The 18,208-nt window shown below is 43.7% G+C and overlaps 1 protein-coding gene across 1 annotated transcript; it reads left to right on the top strand.

The window, feature by feature from the left end:
- Window positions 1–568: 568 nt before the first annotated feature.
- LOC130297676 (uncharacterized) lies at window positions 569–16,160 on the top strand. The gene is made up of 12 exons (XM_056550389.1): window positions 569–591; window positions 1,515–1,548; window positions 3,068–3,119; window positions 5,405–5,496; window positions 8,087–8,224; window positions 9,680–9,733; window positions 12,063–12,212; window positions 13,021–13,088; window positions 13,863–13,917; window positions 15,085–15,148; window positions 15,231–15,292; window positions 16,017–16,160. The coding sequence occupies exons 1-12, from the start codon at window positions 569–571 to the stop codon at window positions 16,047–16,049; spliced, it is 825 nt and encodes a 274-aa protein (XP_056406364.1). The 3' UTR covers window positions 16,050–16,160.
- The last annotated feature ends 2,048 nt before the right edge of the window (window positions 16,161–18,208 follow it).

Raw genomic sequence — 18,208 nt, 5'->3', positions numbered from 1 at the left:
ATAAGTGTTTGATAGTGGATAACCGACTGATGGGACTACCCGCAATCTCCAGAACAGAGACCCGACTATCTGCATACTGCAGTAGGATTTTCTATCAGAGCGCCCAAGTCTCATACTCAGAGAAGAAAAAATGACCCTTGAAGTGGCGCTGCTGGTGTGATGAGAAGCAAATCCCAAGCCAGGGATATTTTCAAAACACTGGAATGGTTTATTTAAAGCATAAAACAATAAAAGTACAGAGATGACGCGTTTCGGGGGAGCCACCCCCTTCCTCAGCTCAGTCTCGCCCCCCGTTGGTCTCCTTTTCTCTCATTCCCAAGTGTCATACTCGGCCATCTCTGGCACTCCCATAGAAATGAATAGAGGATGTAGCATCTACAGCTCCAGGATGCATGGAGAGCCAGGACCTCATTCTGGACATCGAAGGGGGGGGGGGGGGGGTCCCAGCAGTTGGACTCCCTGCGATCAGACACTTACCAGGGATAGGTTAGGGGGAAAAGAGGTAAGATAGGGGACAAGATAGGGGATAAGTTGTTTTTGGCTGGACAACCCCTTTACTAGTTCAGGCATGAAGGTCACCGCCTTAATCATGTACAAAAAATAGATTGAGAACAATTTATGTTTAGATAATAAAACGGATTAGAAAAATAATTAGTATCAGTAAGTAGTGTTTATGTAGAAGCAATATATTATTGATACAAATTCAGTATAAAAGGATTGTCCACTTTGGCCAGTTCTAATAGTCATGCCTTGATAAGAAACCATTGGTTTGTCTGTGGAGCTTATAAACATACGGGGTCTCCAGAACACGATAGGCCCTTTGCTGCCATTTTGGCCGGCTTATTCTAGACGTGATCATGGGATTCCTGACTAACAACTAATAATTCCCTGATATGTTATTTTAACAATGGTTGGTGAACCAGATCCCCCCTTTAAAGATGACCAGTGGTCAGTAGTTTGTTATCCTTTACCGATTTTAAGTTGCCTCTATAAGCCACCTAATGCTTTGCCCTAATGCTTTGTAGAACTACTATCAAAATTTGGATAGTATTAAAGGGGTATTCCAGGCAAAAACTTTTTTTTATATGTCAACTGGCTCCGGAAAGTTGAACAGATTTGTAAATGACTTCTATTAAAAAATCTTAATCATTCCAATAGTTATTAGCTTCTGAAGCAGAGTTGTTGTTTTCTGTCTAACTGCTCTCTGATGACTCACGTCCTGGGAGCTGTCCAGCTCCTATGGTGATATTCTCCCATCATGCACAGCTCCCAGGATGTGACATCATCATTGAGCAGTTAGACAGAAAACTTCAGAAGCTAATAACTATTGGAAGGATTAAGATTTTTTAATAGAAGTAATTTACAAATCTGTTTAACTTTCCGGAGCCAGTTTATATATATATAAAAAAAAGTTTTGGCCTGGAATACCCCTTTAAGACATTGAACTTCTGTGAGCCAGTACCTCTGCAATGCTGTACTTGTAATTTGTCTTTTATGTGAACATTTTCTTGAAGAAACGGGAAAAAACTGGAACCGTCGAAGGCAAAGGTAAGCCACATTTTATGAATTTTGTACTTGTGAGTTCCCCCCGTGAAGAAGGGATGTATGAAAGACGCCAACTGACGGATTCAGCAACCATCTGGTACAAAAAACAATAACATTTTATTTGGACTTGGACAACGCATTTTGGGAGACACACTTTTTCCTCAGGTCCTAAGGAAGAGAGAAATGTGTCTCTGGAAACGCGTTGTCCACATCCAAATAAACTTTTATTGTTTATTTTAACCCCACGGTTGCTTAAAGGGGTATTCCAGCCAAAGACATCTTATCCCCTATCCAAAGGATAGGGGATAAGATGTCTGATCACAGGGGGATCCCCCACAATCTCCATACAGCACCCGCATTCTATGCCGGGCTGCTACTCCAGTCTCGGAAACCTCTGTGTTTCCGGGACTGGAGACGTGATGTCATGCCACACCCCCTCGTGATGTCACACCATGCCCCCTCCATTCATGTCTATGGGAGGGGGCGTGACGGCCATCACGCCCCCTCCTATAGACATGAATATAGGGGGCATAGTGTGACATCATATCTCCCAGAAACACAGAGGTTTCCTAGACTGGATCAGCAGCCCAGCATGGAATGCACAGTGCTGCATGGAGATTGCGGGGGGGTCCCAGTGGCGGGCCCCTCACAATCAGACATCTTATCCCCTATCCCTTGGATAGGGGATATGATGTCTTTGGCCAAAATACCCCTTTTAATCCATTGGTTAAAGGGGTACTCCAGTGGAAAACTTTTTTTTATTTTTAAATCAACTGGTGCCAGAAAGTTAAACAGATTTGTAAATTACTTCTATTAAAAAAAAAAAATCTTAATCCTTCCAGTACTTATTAGCTGCTGAATACTACAGAGGATATGGTTTTCTTTTTGGAACACAGAGCTTTTGTGACATCACGAGCACAGTGCTCTCTGCTGACATCTCTGTCCAGAGTAGGAGAAAACCCCCATAGAAAACATATGCTGCTCTGGACAGTTCCTAAAATGGACAGAGGAGTCAGCAGAGAGCACTGTGGTCATGATGTCAGCAGAGAGCTCTGTGTTCCAAAAAGAAAATAATTTCCTCTGTAGTATTCAGCAGCTAATAAGTACTGGAAGGATTAAGATTTTTTAATAGAAGTAATTTACAAATCTGTTAAACTTTCTGGCACCAGTTGATTTAAAAAAAAAATTTCAATGGTAGTACCCCTTTAAAGCCTCTTATCCATTGTTCACGGGGGTTCTTTAAAACTTCCACTGCTGCTATTCAGGAACCCAAGTATATGATCTATATGAACAGACCAGTACCATAAATAAAGCATCATAGTTGAGGGTCCTATAACAGATTTTGCCCTGGGGCCCAGCATATTTTAGTTATACCTCTGTCACAATGTAGGAACACAGCCTTGTTGGACATCCGATATAGAATTCCCAAATATTTACCCCTTTAGATTTCATTATTCAAATGTCCTATATACTTCCCTTTGTGGTTTTCAGTTAACTCTTTATTGACACATGTTCTTTTTAGGTGTGCGGTATTGTTCGCAAAATTATAGGCATTCTGAATAAAGCTTGGAAGGGTAAGTAAAAAGCTCCTAAGGCCCATGATCAGGCCAGATCTTGTAGCAAAACCTTTAAAATACAATCTAATCTATAATATGACACCATTTTCCAGATTCAGAACATTGTACGGTAAAGAAAATGTGCAGAACTGTTGGGGGCATTAAAACAGTTGTTGGACATTACCGAGCGCCACCATTCTGACCATTATATGGACCATTCCTGATATCATTGAGCATTAAATGTTTTTCAAATCAACTGGTGCCATAAAGTTATACAGATTTGTAAATTACTTTTATAAAGAAATATTAATCCTTCCAGTACTTATCAGCTGCTGTATGCTCCAGAGGAAGTTGTGTAGTTATTTCCAGTCTGACCACAGTGCTCTCTGCTGACACCTCTGTCCATGTCAGGAACTGTCCAGAGCAGGAGAGGTTTGCTATGGGGATTTGTTCCTACTCTGGACAGTTCCTGAGATAGACAGAGGTGTCAGCAGAGAGCACTGTAGTCAGACTGGAAAGAACTACACAACTTCCTGTGGAGCATACAGCAGCTGATAAATACTGAAAGGATTAAGGTTTTTATATAGAAGTCATTTACAAATCTGTATAACTTTCTGGCACCAGTTGATTTGAAAACATTTGTTTTCTACTTCTTTTCCACCGGAGTTGCCCTTTAAAGACTAAGGACACCTTTAATTGATTATTATTTTTTTTATGCTTACTCTATACTTATTATGGTACAGAAATATTTATGTATAGGTCATCTTAGATTCCCTTCTCAATCTGTCAGGCTGAAGAGCTCAGTCTCCAGCCCTTATTTCTCCTCTGCTGAACTTTCCTCTAAGCTGATTTAAAGGGGTTATCCAGGAAAAAAACTTTTTTTATATATATCAACTGGTTCCAGAAAGTTAAACAGATTTGTAAATTACTTCTATTATAAAATCTTAATCATTTCAGTACTTATGAGCTGCTGAAGTTGAGTTGTTCTTTTCTGACTAAGTGCTCTCTGAGCCGTAGGGCTGGTGCAAGGATTTTTGCAATCCTAGGCAAAAGCTAGATTTGCTGCCTCTTGACTCCGCCCATTGGCCCACCCTTTGACTTGCCTCAACTTACTACTGGGGTGACACAATGTAACAAGCCCCCTTCACATGTAATGCGCTTACTACTGGGGTGACACACTGTAACATACCTCCTCCTCATGCTGCTGGCTGAGCGAGTGGTTCGGATGTTGGTTGTGTTACTTTTCTTGAGGCAGGCAGACCGTGCCCCCTATCAAGAGGGCCCTCTAGGCGGTTGCCTATTTTGCTCATAGGTCTCCGGCCCTGACCGGCCGTGGTGGTACCTCGCTGCCGCTGGCGGTGGGATGCGTCAGGCCCCAAAACCAGAAAGAAGACCATTGCTGGAGGATGCGAGACCAATATTGGCCACACCAGGGGAGCAACTGGCGGAAATTTCAAGTTTATTATTTTAATGTTGGCAGCAGGGCATATGGGATGAATAAAAAGTACTGTATCACAAAGAAAAGATGCAGTGCCGCACTCACCATTTAGGGTCAGATTTCGTCATTGTAAGGAAACTCTGCGGGTACATAGGACAGATATACTTCTAGACAGGTATACTGCTTCGTGTGTCAAGCACACGAAGTGTGCTTGACACACGAAGCAGTATACCTGTCTAGAAGAGCCAGACATCCTAAATTAAAAGTACCCCTTTAAAGGGGTATTCCATGAAAAAATGTTTTTTTGTTTCTTTTTTCATATCAACTGGCTCCAGAAAGTTAAACAGATTTATAAATTACTTCTATATACAAATCTTAATCCTTCCAGTACTTATCAGCTGCTGAAGTTGAGTTGTTATTTTCTGAATGACAACAGTGCTCTCTGCTGACACCTCTGTCTGTCTCAGGAACCAGAGAAGGAGCAAATCCCCATAGCAAACCTATCCTGCTCTGGACAGTTCCTGAGACAGACAGAGGTGTAAGCAGAGAGCACTGTTGTCAGAGAGAAAAGAACAACTCAACTTCATTAGCTGATAAGTACTGGAAGGATTAAGATTTTTTTAGATTTTTTTTTAAATAGAAGTGATTTACAAATCTGTTTAACTTTCTGGAGCCAGTTGATATGATCAAAAAAATTTTTTATTTTTATGGAATACCCCTTTAAAGTCAGGCAGTGATTGTAATAGCAGTAGTTTCCAAATAAATTAATCATTTTTAAAAAGTGCATGATGGAGATGGTGCAACTTTTGACCCTTTTTTTAAATGTTTTTTTTTTGTTTTGTTTTTTTAAATCCACTCTTTGTAGGCTATTTCATCATCGATCCATCAGGCGACAAAAAGTTACTTTGGAAATCCATTGGCCAAATCAATGCCGACTGTCTGGAAATATACCTGAACGTAAGTAATATGAAATAGAAACTGAAAACTATCCTGAAGATATCGAAAGTAAAAAGGGTCAGAAAACCCGAATGACTATATAAAACACTGGCCATAATAGAGGCGACTCTCGAAGAATCCTCAACAAGTTCTGGATATTTTTAAGTAGAGTTGTGTAACTTTGGCTCCAATGCAAAATCTACCATTTAATATGGCTGTCTTCTTATATAGAAGAAGGTAGAATGAAAGTGTCCCTCTTATAGGCGCTGCTTCTCCCAACGAAATCAATGGAACAATGATTCTTTATTATAGACTAATGACGCGTTTCGGGTTCAAAACCCTTCCTCAGATTCTTATATAGAAGAGTGGCCTTTGGGCCACTACAAGCACCAAGACGTGGAGGCTTTTGTACCCCTTATAGCTACATCTCTGATTGACACTAGCATATTAGTGTTGCACCCATGGCGAGAGATGGCACATGTGACCTAGGGCCGACTGGAAGTTTTAGTTCTCTGATGATGTCACAGTAGCTAGGGGGGCAACAGCTGGACCCTGTGGTCACTTTCCTTGTGGCCTTGACAGTCAATGGGGTCTGCATGTGAAGAATAGTTACTGTCTGGGTGCAGGTGTCCATGATGATTCAGGTATGAACCTGAATAATGTACTGGCTTTACTGGAATGTATTATTTTGTAGGACACAGGAAAGATTACACAGAATTGCCCTTATACGAGAGGGGGTAGGATTCCGCCTTGGTAGCTTAAATACAAGTGTAGACAGTGTCTAGGTATGACGAAGATGACAAATTACCTATACAGCCCATATAAAGGGATCTTCAGGAGGTGACACCTGTGGTAGTAGACAATTTAGAAGACTTGCATTACTCACGGTTTTGTGTGCTACAGTACCCTATAGCAGGATGTAGGGTAGTAAGGTTTGTGGTGTGGAAGTCATGCAGCACTGGCTCTGTAGTTGAGTAGTTGCTGGAGGACACATAATCCTTTCTTCTCCCTTCTGACTTATTTCCCTGTAGGGTACATATTAGAGATGTTAGAAAATATCCCCTTATTGGGGACTTAAAGGGGTACTGTGCCCCTAGACAATTATCCCCTATCCAAAGGACAGGGGATAAGATGTCTGATCACTGGGGTCTCGCCACTGGGGACCCCTGCGATCTCCCTGCTGCACCCGGCGTTCGTTTAGAGCATCGGGTGCAGCACCAGAGGCTTGTGATGTCACGGCCGCGCCCCACTCGTGATGTCACAGCCACGCCCCCTGGAGACTTGCATTGTGGGGGCATGGGCATGACGTCATGACCGGGGCGTGACTGTGACGTCCCAAGCCTCCGCCCCGAATCGCCAGTCATCTGGCACAGAGTAAAGTTTGCTCTGTGCACCGGATGTCTGGGGAGCCGCAGCCGAGATCGCGAGGGTCTTCAGCGGCGGGACCCCCGCAATCAGACATCTTATCCCCTATCCTTTGAATAAGGGAAAAGATGTCTAGGGGCGGAGTACCCCTTTAAAGCAGCTTGTGGGTGTACTTATAGTTTACACAATGCTGTGAGAATCACCATAAGTAACCCAGGCTGACTAGACTTTCAGCTTAGCTTAAAGGGGTTCTCCAGTGCTTAGACATCTTATCCCCTATCCAAAGGATAGGGGATAAGATGCCTGATCTCGGGAGTCCCGCCGCTGGGGACCCCCGTGATCTTGCATACAGCACCCCGTTTGTAATCAGTCCCCGGAGCGTGTTCGCTCTGGGTCTGGTTACCGACAACCACAAGGCCGGTGGCGTGTGACGTTACGCCTCCGCCCCCGAGTGACGTCACGCTCCGCCCCTCAATGCAAGCCTACAGGAGGGAGCGTGACAGCTATCACGCCCCCTCCCGTAGGTTTGCATTGAGGGGCGGTGCGTGACGTCACACGGGGGCGGAGGCGTGACGTCACACGCCGTCGGCCCTGTGATCGCCGATAATCAGACCCGGAGCGTACACTCTCCGGGGACTGATTACAAACGGGGTGCTGTATGCAAGATCCCGGGGGTCCCCAGCAGCGGGACTCCCGCAATCAGGCATCTTATCCCCTATCCTTTGGATAGGGGATAAGATGTCTAAGCACCGGAGTACCCCTTTAAGTCAAACTCAGACTAGCTTGTATCAGCCCTATGGTATGAGAGGGTTGAACTTGTTAATTCTTCCTACAAAACTTTCTAGCGAAAAACCTGTGTGAGAAGGATCATGCGACCTTCCTCTCATACGCTTACATATGATCCACCAGAGGTGGCAGCACATAGAATGTAAAGCTTTGTACATTCATTCTGTACAGCAATGTTTGCCAACCAGTGAGCCTCTAGCTGTTGTAAAACTCCAACTCCCAGCATGCCCGGACAGCCAAGGGTTCAGACCTCGACCGGTCACTAGATAGAGCCAGAAGTGCCCACCAAGCCCATTCTTGCCCAGTCCTGTCTCAGTCCTACAGACAGAGAGCTCAGTCCCATAGACCATTCTAGTATTCAGATGGGGCCAATACGTTAGACATATCAAAAGTTTATCAAAGTGACAGGGACACATATATTATATAATGTTACGCTGTATTTTTCGTTATTATATTCCAGCTGGTTGTTGGAGACTCCGAAGTATTCTCAGAACAAACACACGATGAGATGCCAGGAAATGGAATAAGCCTATTAAAGGATTATATCAATACTATGTTGTTGGCCGACAACTATTTAACAAAACTCAACAAAAAGATGGTAAGCTGCAGCATGGAGGTTGGCTACTGCTGTTTCATGATCACAGCAACTATCCAGATTTTAATCGGCACTGTAATTTGCAAAAACTTTATATATAATGTAGGTAATAAAGTTATATGTATATTTGTTATATATATTGGTTAAAAAATGTGGACATTTTTAGCTGAAAGATGCTCTATATTTCTCACCAATAGGGTCTTTCCACTGTCCAGAACACTCTCTTGTCCCTGTATGTCTCGGCTGAGACAAGATACGGGAAGTGTGGGCAGGACAAGCAGGGCTCTGTGCAGGCTTCTGGATAGTCAATTAGCCTGCTGTGTGAGTTGGAAGCATGTCACAGAGCCTCAGTGCACAAAGCAGCCAATTGTCAGCTCTGAGGAGTGAGGGAGAACGTTTTCATATGTGTGGGCAAGCAAGTAAAATATCCCTCCTTCTCAGTGAACTGCATGCAGTGGGAGCAACATAAAAAAGGGAATTAGGAGCCCTAAAAGGATAAACACACTGACAGGTTCAGCACCAGTTAAAGGGGTACTCCGATGCTCCAGCGTTCTGAACATTTTGTTTAGAACGCTCGGAGACGGAGGCCCTGATTGTGACGGCCACGCTCCTCATGACGTCATGCCACGTCCCTTCCATTCATGTCTATGGGAGAAGGCATGTCGGCTGACACGCCCCTTCTTATAGACATGAATGGAGGGGGCGTGGCGTCACATTGCAAGGGGCGTGGCCATGTTGTCACGTCCACTGCCGCAGGAACCCAGCATTTTTTTTCCCCTCATGAACGATACCCTTTCAGGAAATATCCAGAATCCCACCTGTAAGGGCGGTCCTTAGTTATTGTTTAATTATTTGTTTAATTACTTAGTTATTGTATAATGGTAGTATTCTAAGTGAAATCCATACAAATTTAATTTACTCTCAAAAAAGTTTAAGGGGTTTTCCAGGATTTTTTCACTGATGGGCTATTCTCAGGCTAGACCACCAATATCTGATCGGCGGGGATCCAGCACCTCACACCCCCACAAATCAGCTGTTTCCTAGAGCCACAATGCCCACATGGACAGTGAACGGAGAAGGAAGAAGACAGCGCCGTACATTGTATAGTGGCCGTGTTGGGTACTGCAGCTCAGTTACCATTCTCACTTCAATGGTAGCTGATGAAATATTGGCCAAACTTTTAAAATACTACAAGTAAAGCGGCCAATACAGTCTAGATGTCAACAAGAAAGAAAGTTTATAGAGCAAGAGGGCTTGACCCATGTTTGAACACTTTGAACCCTGTTTGAACAAAGTTTAGAAATGGCAAAGCATTGAGTAATTTTTTAACTAACATTCTGTATCTAATGCAAAATTCAGCTGCACACAAAGTTCTATTATTCATGGTCTATTGCCCTAATTCTCTCCTTTATTAGCCAATAGTACAGAAATAATATGTTTTTCATGTTGTCTCTTCAGGAAGAAAAGAATCTGCAGCTTTCACCCGATGAGCTTCAAAAGTTACTTCCTGATGTAAGTTACATATTACTTTATTACAGTCAAAGCGACTAGTGTTGAGCGGCAAAGGCGATATTCGAATTCGCCATATTTCGAGAATATATGGACGAATATTCGTCATATATTCGCTAAATTCGCATATTCGTAATATTCGCGATTTAATGTCGCATACGCGAAAATTCACGTATGCGAAAATTTACATATACGAAAATTCGCCCGGCAGTCTCACACAGTAGTATTAGAGCCTTCTTTACACCACACAAGCTGGAAGCAGAGAGGGATGATCACTGTGATGTGTACTGTGAAAAAAAAAAAAAATATTCGGAATTGTGAATCAATAGTGCTATATTCGCGAATATTCGCGAATATGTGATGTTTGCGAATAAAATTTGCATTGCGAACATTCGCGAGCAACACTAAAAGCGTTTTACAATTTCTACACCTAAGGTATATTCTTGTAGAGTCCATGAGAAGGATACTTGTAGTAGTTCATGGCAGCTGGGTCCTTCTAACAAAGTCTCCTGTGCCTGGCCAGACCCCGTATGTCCCCTGCAACTTTTGTAATTGGGGGTGTACACAATTACGAAAGTGGTTGACACTGGGGTGCACTATGGTGAGGTGTCTTGGTGGTGCTGGTGTACCTGTGTTGGTATATGCAACTTGGAAAAACAGGAACAACTTTAATAGAAATCCTCTATGCACACCAGTACAAACAAACTCCTTACAGCACAGGGAAGTCAGTAGTTATAGGATTTAAAGGGGTACTCCACTGGCCAGAGTTTGGAACATTTAGTTCTGAACGATGTGTGCTTGCTGCAGGGGTCGGCCACGCCCCCTCGTGCCATCAGGCCACTCCCCATCAATGCAAGTCTATGGGAGGGGGTGTGAATGCCGCCATGCCCCCTTCCATAGACTTGCATTGAGGGGCATGGCCTGATGTCACGAGGGGGTGTGGCCAACCCCGCAGCGGCCTTGCACACAGCGTTCTAAACTAAATGTTCTGAAAGCTGGCCAGTGGAGTACCCCTTTAAAGGGGTACTCCCTCCCTAGACATCTTATCCTCTATCCCAAGGATAGGGGATAAGATTTCTGATCGCCGGGGTCCCGCCGCTGGGGATCCCCGCAGTACTGCATGCGCCACCCACCTGTTTTTTCTCTGGAAGCGCTGGAGGGTCTGAGTCGCGACTATGGGAAAGAAAGTCTGTGACGTCAGGACTCCGCCCCCATGTGACGTCACGCCCCATCCCATAGACTTGCATTGAGGGGACGGGCGTTACGTCACACGGGGGCGGAGTCCTGATGTCACGGACTTCCGTTCCGTGGATAGGTGATAAGATGTCTAGGGTGGGAGTACCCCTTTAAAGGTGGATGCATGAGCTAGCTATGTAAGCTAGGTTACAAATACCTATCGTAGGGCATAAGGCAAAAACTGTCTTGATTTGTAAGCAACACAGCACTGACTCCAGACAGTAGCCCACAAAGAATCAAGTGACTGCAGAGGAGCACTTGTACAAATTTTCTCTCTTCTGCCTTAGACAATTCTCTAGCCCAAAGCAGGAACAGAATTGTACAAACAGACACCCTCTCAGGGTGGCCTGGATACAGTATTGGGGGTAATACATTCAATGTGTCTCTATTAACATATTCAAATTCTGCACTGTGCTTTGAGGCAGGAGCACAAGCGCAGTTAGTTCACAGACAGCTCTCAAATTCTAGTTACATGAGAGCTCTATTTGCCAGCGCGCTCTGCTACTGTGCCAGAGCGCATGACCGGCCTTGGAGCGCAGCGCTCACGTGACATGTGACTCACGTCACTAGGCCAGGAGAGCTGTCTGTAAACTAACTGTGCTTGCGCTCCTGCCTCAAAGCGCAGCGCAGAATTAGAATATGCTAATAGAGGCAGATTGTTTCAGGAGGCAGAAAGAAGCAGGGACAGGCAGCTGGCGGGGCCCCGCCTCCTGAGCGCAATTAATCGAGTTGAGCAGGGAACTTTGTTCGGGCAATATCACAGGAGCCACTGAACGGAATTTGGTAAGTGCTCTTTGCACTCGTGGTCACCCACACTATAAGCTGTGTATTGGTTTTAGTGTGGGTGATCAGTGTGACAGTTTTCCTTTAATGAAACCGCATGGTCAATGGTGTAATTGTAAGGAAATACCAAAGTAAATTTTTGGTCACAAAGAGCGACCAAAAAGTCCCATCAAAACAAAAATCAGTACCGATAAAAACTACGGATCACAGTGCAAAAATTTGCTTTAAATAGCCCCATATACGGAAAAATTAAAGTGGTATAGTGTTAGAAAAGGGTGAGTTTAAGCAAATACTAAATCTTCTGTGTTCACAGGTGCATGAAACAGACCCAACCAGTCTGATATTAACTATTACAGAGATGCCACAGCTAAACAGTAATAATGAAAACGAAATGATGACAGTAAAGGCAAAACTACAAGGATATGCTTCTAAATCAGACAAATCTGTCTTTGACGTATTGTTTGTAAGTAAACATTGTTTAAAACTGTATCCTAGAGATATAAGGGATCTAACCACAAACACTAATGTAGAGGGCTAATAGCCAAGTGCTGCACTCTGCTATCGAGCACTGTAGCACAGATTTTGAAAACCAGACATGGCCGCACATCCCCATGTTCATAGTATTCAGAATATTGGGCTTGGTGTTTCATAAATCCCTGTTGACCTTCTTATCCCTATCCAAAGGATGGGGATAAGATGTCTAAATGCGGGGGTCCCGCCGCTGGGGACCCCCGCGATCTCCGTGCTATACCTGACATTCGTTTAGAGCGTCGGGTTCAGCACTGGAGGCTTGTGACGTCACGACCACGCCACGCTCGTGATATCACGCCGTCACGCCCCTCCCATAGACTTGCAATGATCAGGCATGGCCGTGACCTCACAAGTGGGGCATGACCGTGAAACCACGAGCCTCTGCCCCGCATTGCCAGTAATCCAGCATGGAGCGAAGCTTGCTCCATGGACCGGATGTCTGGGGTGCCACAGCCAAGATCACGGGGGTTCCCAGCGGCGGGACCACCGTGATCAGACATCTTATCCCCTATCCTTTGGATAGGGAATATGATGTCTAGGGGCGGAGTACTGCTTTAATCTCGAAAAAGGGGCAGGTCACATGGAAATGCTATAAATGTCCCAGATAGAAATACCCTTTCAACATGATACTTCTGAAACATCCCAGATGCAGAAAAGTGATAAAATAAGTCCAGTTAGGTCCTCAAGTTGTAAAAGAGTCAATCCCTCTCATGATTTTATCATAATTGTTGTTTTTCCAGGAAACAAATGTGAAAATTCATCCAGAGATAAATAATAACAAACTGGAGTTACAATTCCTGTCATGTGGGTAGGTGTGGACCTTAGAATGTTCTTGTTGACTATCCTCATCTAAGTATTTTGTACTACTATCATCTTATTCAGTTAGTTGAAATTTGGTCAGACAGAAAGGTTTTTCAAAAAGAAAAGAACTTCCTGTGGAGCCTACAGAAGCTGGGAAGTACTGGAAGGATTAAGATTTTTAAATAGAAGTAATTTACAAATATGTTAAAATTTCTGGCACCAGTTGATTAAAAAAATTGTTTCCAGAGGACTACCCCTTTAATCAAAATTTCAATGACTAGTTTCAACAAGTATAGGTGTGGCAATCCAGAAGGAGTGCAGATGACGTGTGGGATGGCCAATCACAGTATGTGTTACACTGGTCAAAATGGCTCGTTTTGGCTTTTAGGCAGTATCTTTTCAAGCTGTTTTCCACCACCTTCTTTGGCAGGATCACTCTCCACCTCTTGAGGAAGTTATCTTGCAGGCCTCTCAGCAGAGAGGCTGTCTCAACACATGCTCTCACTAGAGAAGCTACGGTGGACTGCCTGAACTTCCCTTCCCTCATTAGACAGGTGGCTTTAAACAAGCTCCTTTCTTCTCTCCAGAAGGTTCTTAGCTAAGTCTGTGTATAAATCCTTTAGCTACAAGTCATACCCAATGTATAAAATGCACATGTAGCTGGATGGCACCGAACCACATCCCTCACCGGGCGTCCCAGAGGGACACTGAAAATATTACATTTTTTTATACCTTAATCATTAGATGTTATAGTAATTCAAACATTTTTCTTGTATTTTAGAGATCCAGATATACACGACTGGGAAAGCAGTATTGGACATTCTGGTGATCTTGATGTAAGTGACGAATTTAGGAATAAGTCAAAATCCAATCAGAACATTAAGTGTGTTGCCATGGGAGGACTGCCCAATCTCCATTCAATCTCCAAACTTTCTTGGGTGGAGTTCTCAAATGGGCACTGTCACTTAAAGTTGTACTCCTCCGGCCAGCGTTCGGAAGTAAATGTTCCAAACGCTGTTTTCACGCTGCGGGGGTCGGCCACGTCCCTTGTGACATTACACCCACGCAATGCAACTCTATGGGAGGGGGTGTAAAGGTCGTCAGGGCTGGACTGGCATTAAGGGGGCGTGGTTTTTGACATGTCATGCTTAGAGCTTATTTCTTCCAGCTTTATCTTGAAAATAATGGGGTCTCAGCTTTGAGAACCCCACCGTTGGCTAGATAAAGCTTGAAAAAGTGAGCACTAAAATCATTCTTTCCCAGCTCTGTCAATGAAGCAGTGCGCATCCAAGCACTTCTCCCTCTCATTCTAGCAATCACCACCAAGATGGACTTCTATGGAAAGTCTATGGGACTGTTTCCTGTTGCACGCGCATGGAGCGGGGAGAAACAGTGCACGACCGAACACTTGTCACTCATTCTAGCAATCGCTGGGGGACTGATCACTCGCTGGGGGACTGACCCAAAACAACATCTCTATGACGTGTCAAAGATTTTATGAAGTGAGAGGCACACTTTAAAGACACTCCTGACACCCCCTGGTGTCTAATTTTATTTTAACATGTTTACCCAGATTAAAGGGGTATTCCACCCCTAGACATCTTATATCTTATCCAAAGGATAGGGGATGAGATGTCTGATCGCGGGGGTCACGCTGCTGGGGACCCCTGAAATCTCGGCTGCGGCACCCCAGACATCTGGTGCACGGAGCGAACTTCGCTCCATGCCCCGACCACGCCCCCTCAATGCAAGTCTACGGGAGTGGGCGTGACGGCAGCCACTCCCCCTCCCATAGACTTGCATTGAGGGTGTGTGGCCGTGACATCACGAGCGGGGCACAGCCGTGACATCACAAACCTCCGGCGCTGTACCCGACGCTTTAAACGAACTCCGGGTGCACCAGGGAAATCATGGGGGTCCCCACTGGATAGGGGATAAGATGTCTAGGGGCAGAGTACCCCTTTAAGTTTTACATATTTATTTGAACCTTTTTATGTTTCCAGACTAAGAACCTTGAGATATTAATAAAGAAACTTAACAGTGGAACACTTTTGGGTGCCTTAAAGGGTAAGTTTTGTAGGCTTATACTGTAGTGTATTTACCTCTTTACAATCCGATCATTTAAAACGTAATACGGTTCTCTCTACAGGTTTAGGAATACGTTTAGGAATACCTTTCTGGAATCTTGGACCAATGGTAGAAGTTAAAACGGTAAGATTTGTGTTACTTTCGTTGTTACGCGACAATTTATACGAAATGTATACAACTAAACTAAAAAACATCAATAAATATATTACCAAAGGCCAAGCTCGCATTGAGCTCCATTATCAAAGTCCATTTGGATTATGGGAATCCTGCACGTCAGGGGTACTCCGGTGGAAAACTTTTTTTTAATAAATCAACTGGGGCCAGAAAGTTAAACAGATTTGTAAATTACTTCTATTTAAAAATCTTAACCCTTCCAGTACTTAGCTGCTGTATTCTCCAGAGGAAGTTCTTATCTTTTTGTAGTTCCTCTCTGCTGACATCTCTGTCCATGTCAGGAACTGTCCAGAGCAGGAGAGGTTTGCTATGGGGATTTGCTCCTGCTCTAGACAGTTCCTGACATGGACAGAGGTGTCAGTAGAGAGCACTGTGGTCAGACTAGGAGGAACTACACAACTTCCTATAAAGCATACAGCAGCTGATAATTACTGGAAAAGATTAAGAGTTTTTAAATAGAAGTAATTTACAAATCTGTTTTACTTTCTGGCACCAGTTGATGAAAAAAAAAATTGTTTTCCATACTCCAGACAGAAACCCAACGGACCCTATTCAAAGTCAATGGAACCAGTCTGTGTTCGTTGTGCTCCGATCACTTCAAGGTCGATTTGGCGCAAAATGTCTTATGCAAAATACATAAAGTCCACCTTAAACGGATGATTTTCTTTTACAGGAGACTATTGAGATCATTCCAGAAGAAACATAACATGAAAGACAGATGACGTTTGGACTTCAAAGCCAATGAAAAAGCTACAAATGAAATTACAGCATTTAACCCAATATTGGCACATTGCGCCTCTTACTGAGAGTAATAAAAGTGACCTAAATTGTGAGATTTCGTGTAATAGTTTATAAGCTCTTCATTGGTGGGCTGTATACCACTTTTCTCCAAGAACATATTGGCCACTTGGGTGGTTAATTAGAAAGGAAATTTTCCGGGCAAACATTTTGCAACAATTGCGCTTTGTGAACATGGACTTAGGCTACATTCACACTACAGAATCTCTGCCCGGTGATATTCTGGGGGCGGAGACTCTGTCTGCTGCGATTGCCACTGAAATCCTTCGGCACTAGGATCGGGCAGACATGCGCCTTCACCATTGATGGAAATGAAGTCTGCAGAATGAATATTTCACAGTGCAAGCAGTGAAGAAGAATCCCATTGAGAACAATAAGAGGCTGCTGCACCAGAATTATCATGTATATAATATATAATATATAATTATTCTGTATTGTACAAAAAAATCCCAGTTGACTACTACAGCCAATCACTGTGCTCAGCGGTATACTCAGAGACCACGTTAGCCAGTGATTGGCTGCACTGGTCACATGGTTACTGTCATAGACAAAGGGATTTTTTTCCCCACGAGGAAAGGATGGGATCAATTTGTATATCCAGGAGTGCCTTGACACATGAGCGTTATCTTGAAAATTGTTTTGCTTACAAAGAACAGTATAGGCTATTATGAGAGAATAATGTAGAGGTTCTTGTGAATGTCTTGTACTTTTCTGTTTTAGCTGACGTGGCAGGCATGGGTTTTCAGCCATACTGTTTTCTGTTTTAGAGCAGACATGATTTTCTCCTCTGGCTTTGCAGAGAGAGGGTGTGGAGTGTAATCACTGCAAATCACCTATTGAGACCAACAAAATCCCCTGTCTAAACTCCAGCAAGCAGAAGCCGAAACTGCTGAGATTTATATTTGGGTTGGGTCAGTTAACATTGTGATAAATTTTTTTACTCAAAGAGCATTTTTTTTTTAAATATATTGCCATGAGGGGGGGAAGTGATTTGACCCGTAATCAAAATTGTGGTGCTTTTTGAGAATTTGAAGTCTTGAGACTGTGTTCACATGTCTGTATCCCTATCTAAACGTCTACATTTATCCAGGTCACAATCCAGCTATATCATAAACCACCACTAACACTATAGGACTTGAGGAAAACATAAATATACTGAAAGGAGAGAGCATTAAACAAAAGACACATATTTCAAAATGCATAACAATGGTAAGGAAGCTGCAGTTGGGAATAGACAGGTATTACAGTGTCAACACTGGTATAAGCTCCCAAGGTGGAACACATTGGAAAAGTTTAAGGGAAAGTTTCCAAAATCTTTGAGGGGTTTAAAGGAGGCCGGTGAAGTCACAGTCACGCCCCTTTTGTGCTGTCACACCCCCTCCCATAGACTTGCATCATGACGTCACAAGCCTCCGGTGCTGCACTCAACGCTCTAAAGGAACACCAGGTAAAGCATGGAGAACGCGGGTGTCCCCAGTGGCTGGACCCCCGCAATCAGACATCTTTGGATAGGGGATAAGATGTATGTCTAGGGGCTGAGTACCCCTTTAAATTCTGATTTTATATCCCTAACCCAGTGGTTTCCAACCAGTGTGCATCCAATTGTTGCAAAGCTACCATCCCCAGCATGTCCGGACAGCCATTCCCTAAGACCCAAGAAGTAATGAAGACATATAGATGGCCCACTTATGATTTCACTGCATTTCGCAACCTGCAACGTATGCCCAATGTACCTCTGCCTCGCAGTCACATGCTGTGACAGATATTAATGATGAGAACAGCAAACATAAGCCTTACTGGTAAACATCTCTAGCAGAACATACCAAGATGAAAAGGAAATCATATAAATCTTTGTGATGTCAACAGTAGCTAAATATCTCCAGGCCATCGGAGAATAAGGGATTAACATATTGCACCCTGTTTCCTCCAGCAGCTCTGCTAACAACGTCTATGGAAAATTATTTCATCAGATGAAACATTAGGGGCCGCAGATACCCTGGGGGTCTCAGGGGCCAGATAGAACATTCATGGTGTTGGGGCCTGTGAAGGCAATGAGGCAGAGTTGAT

The sequence above is a fragment of the Hyla sarda genome, chromosome 13 (genome assembly GCF_029499605.1).
Source record: "Hyla sarda isolate aHylSar1 chromosome 13, aHylSar1.hap1, whole genome shotgun sequence".
NCBI lineage: Eukaryota > Metazoa > Chordata > Amphibia > Anura > Hylidae > Hyla > Hyla sarda.
Note: the sequence above shows the minus strand (reverse complement) of the source record. Positions and strands in the feature narration are given on the sequence as shown.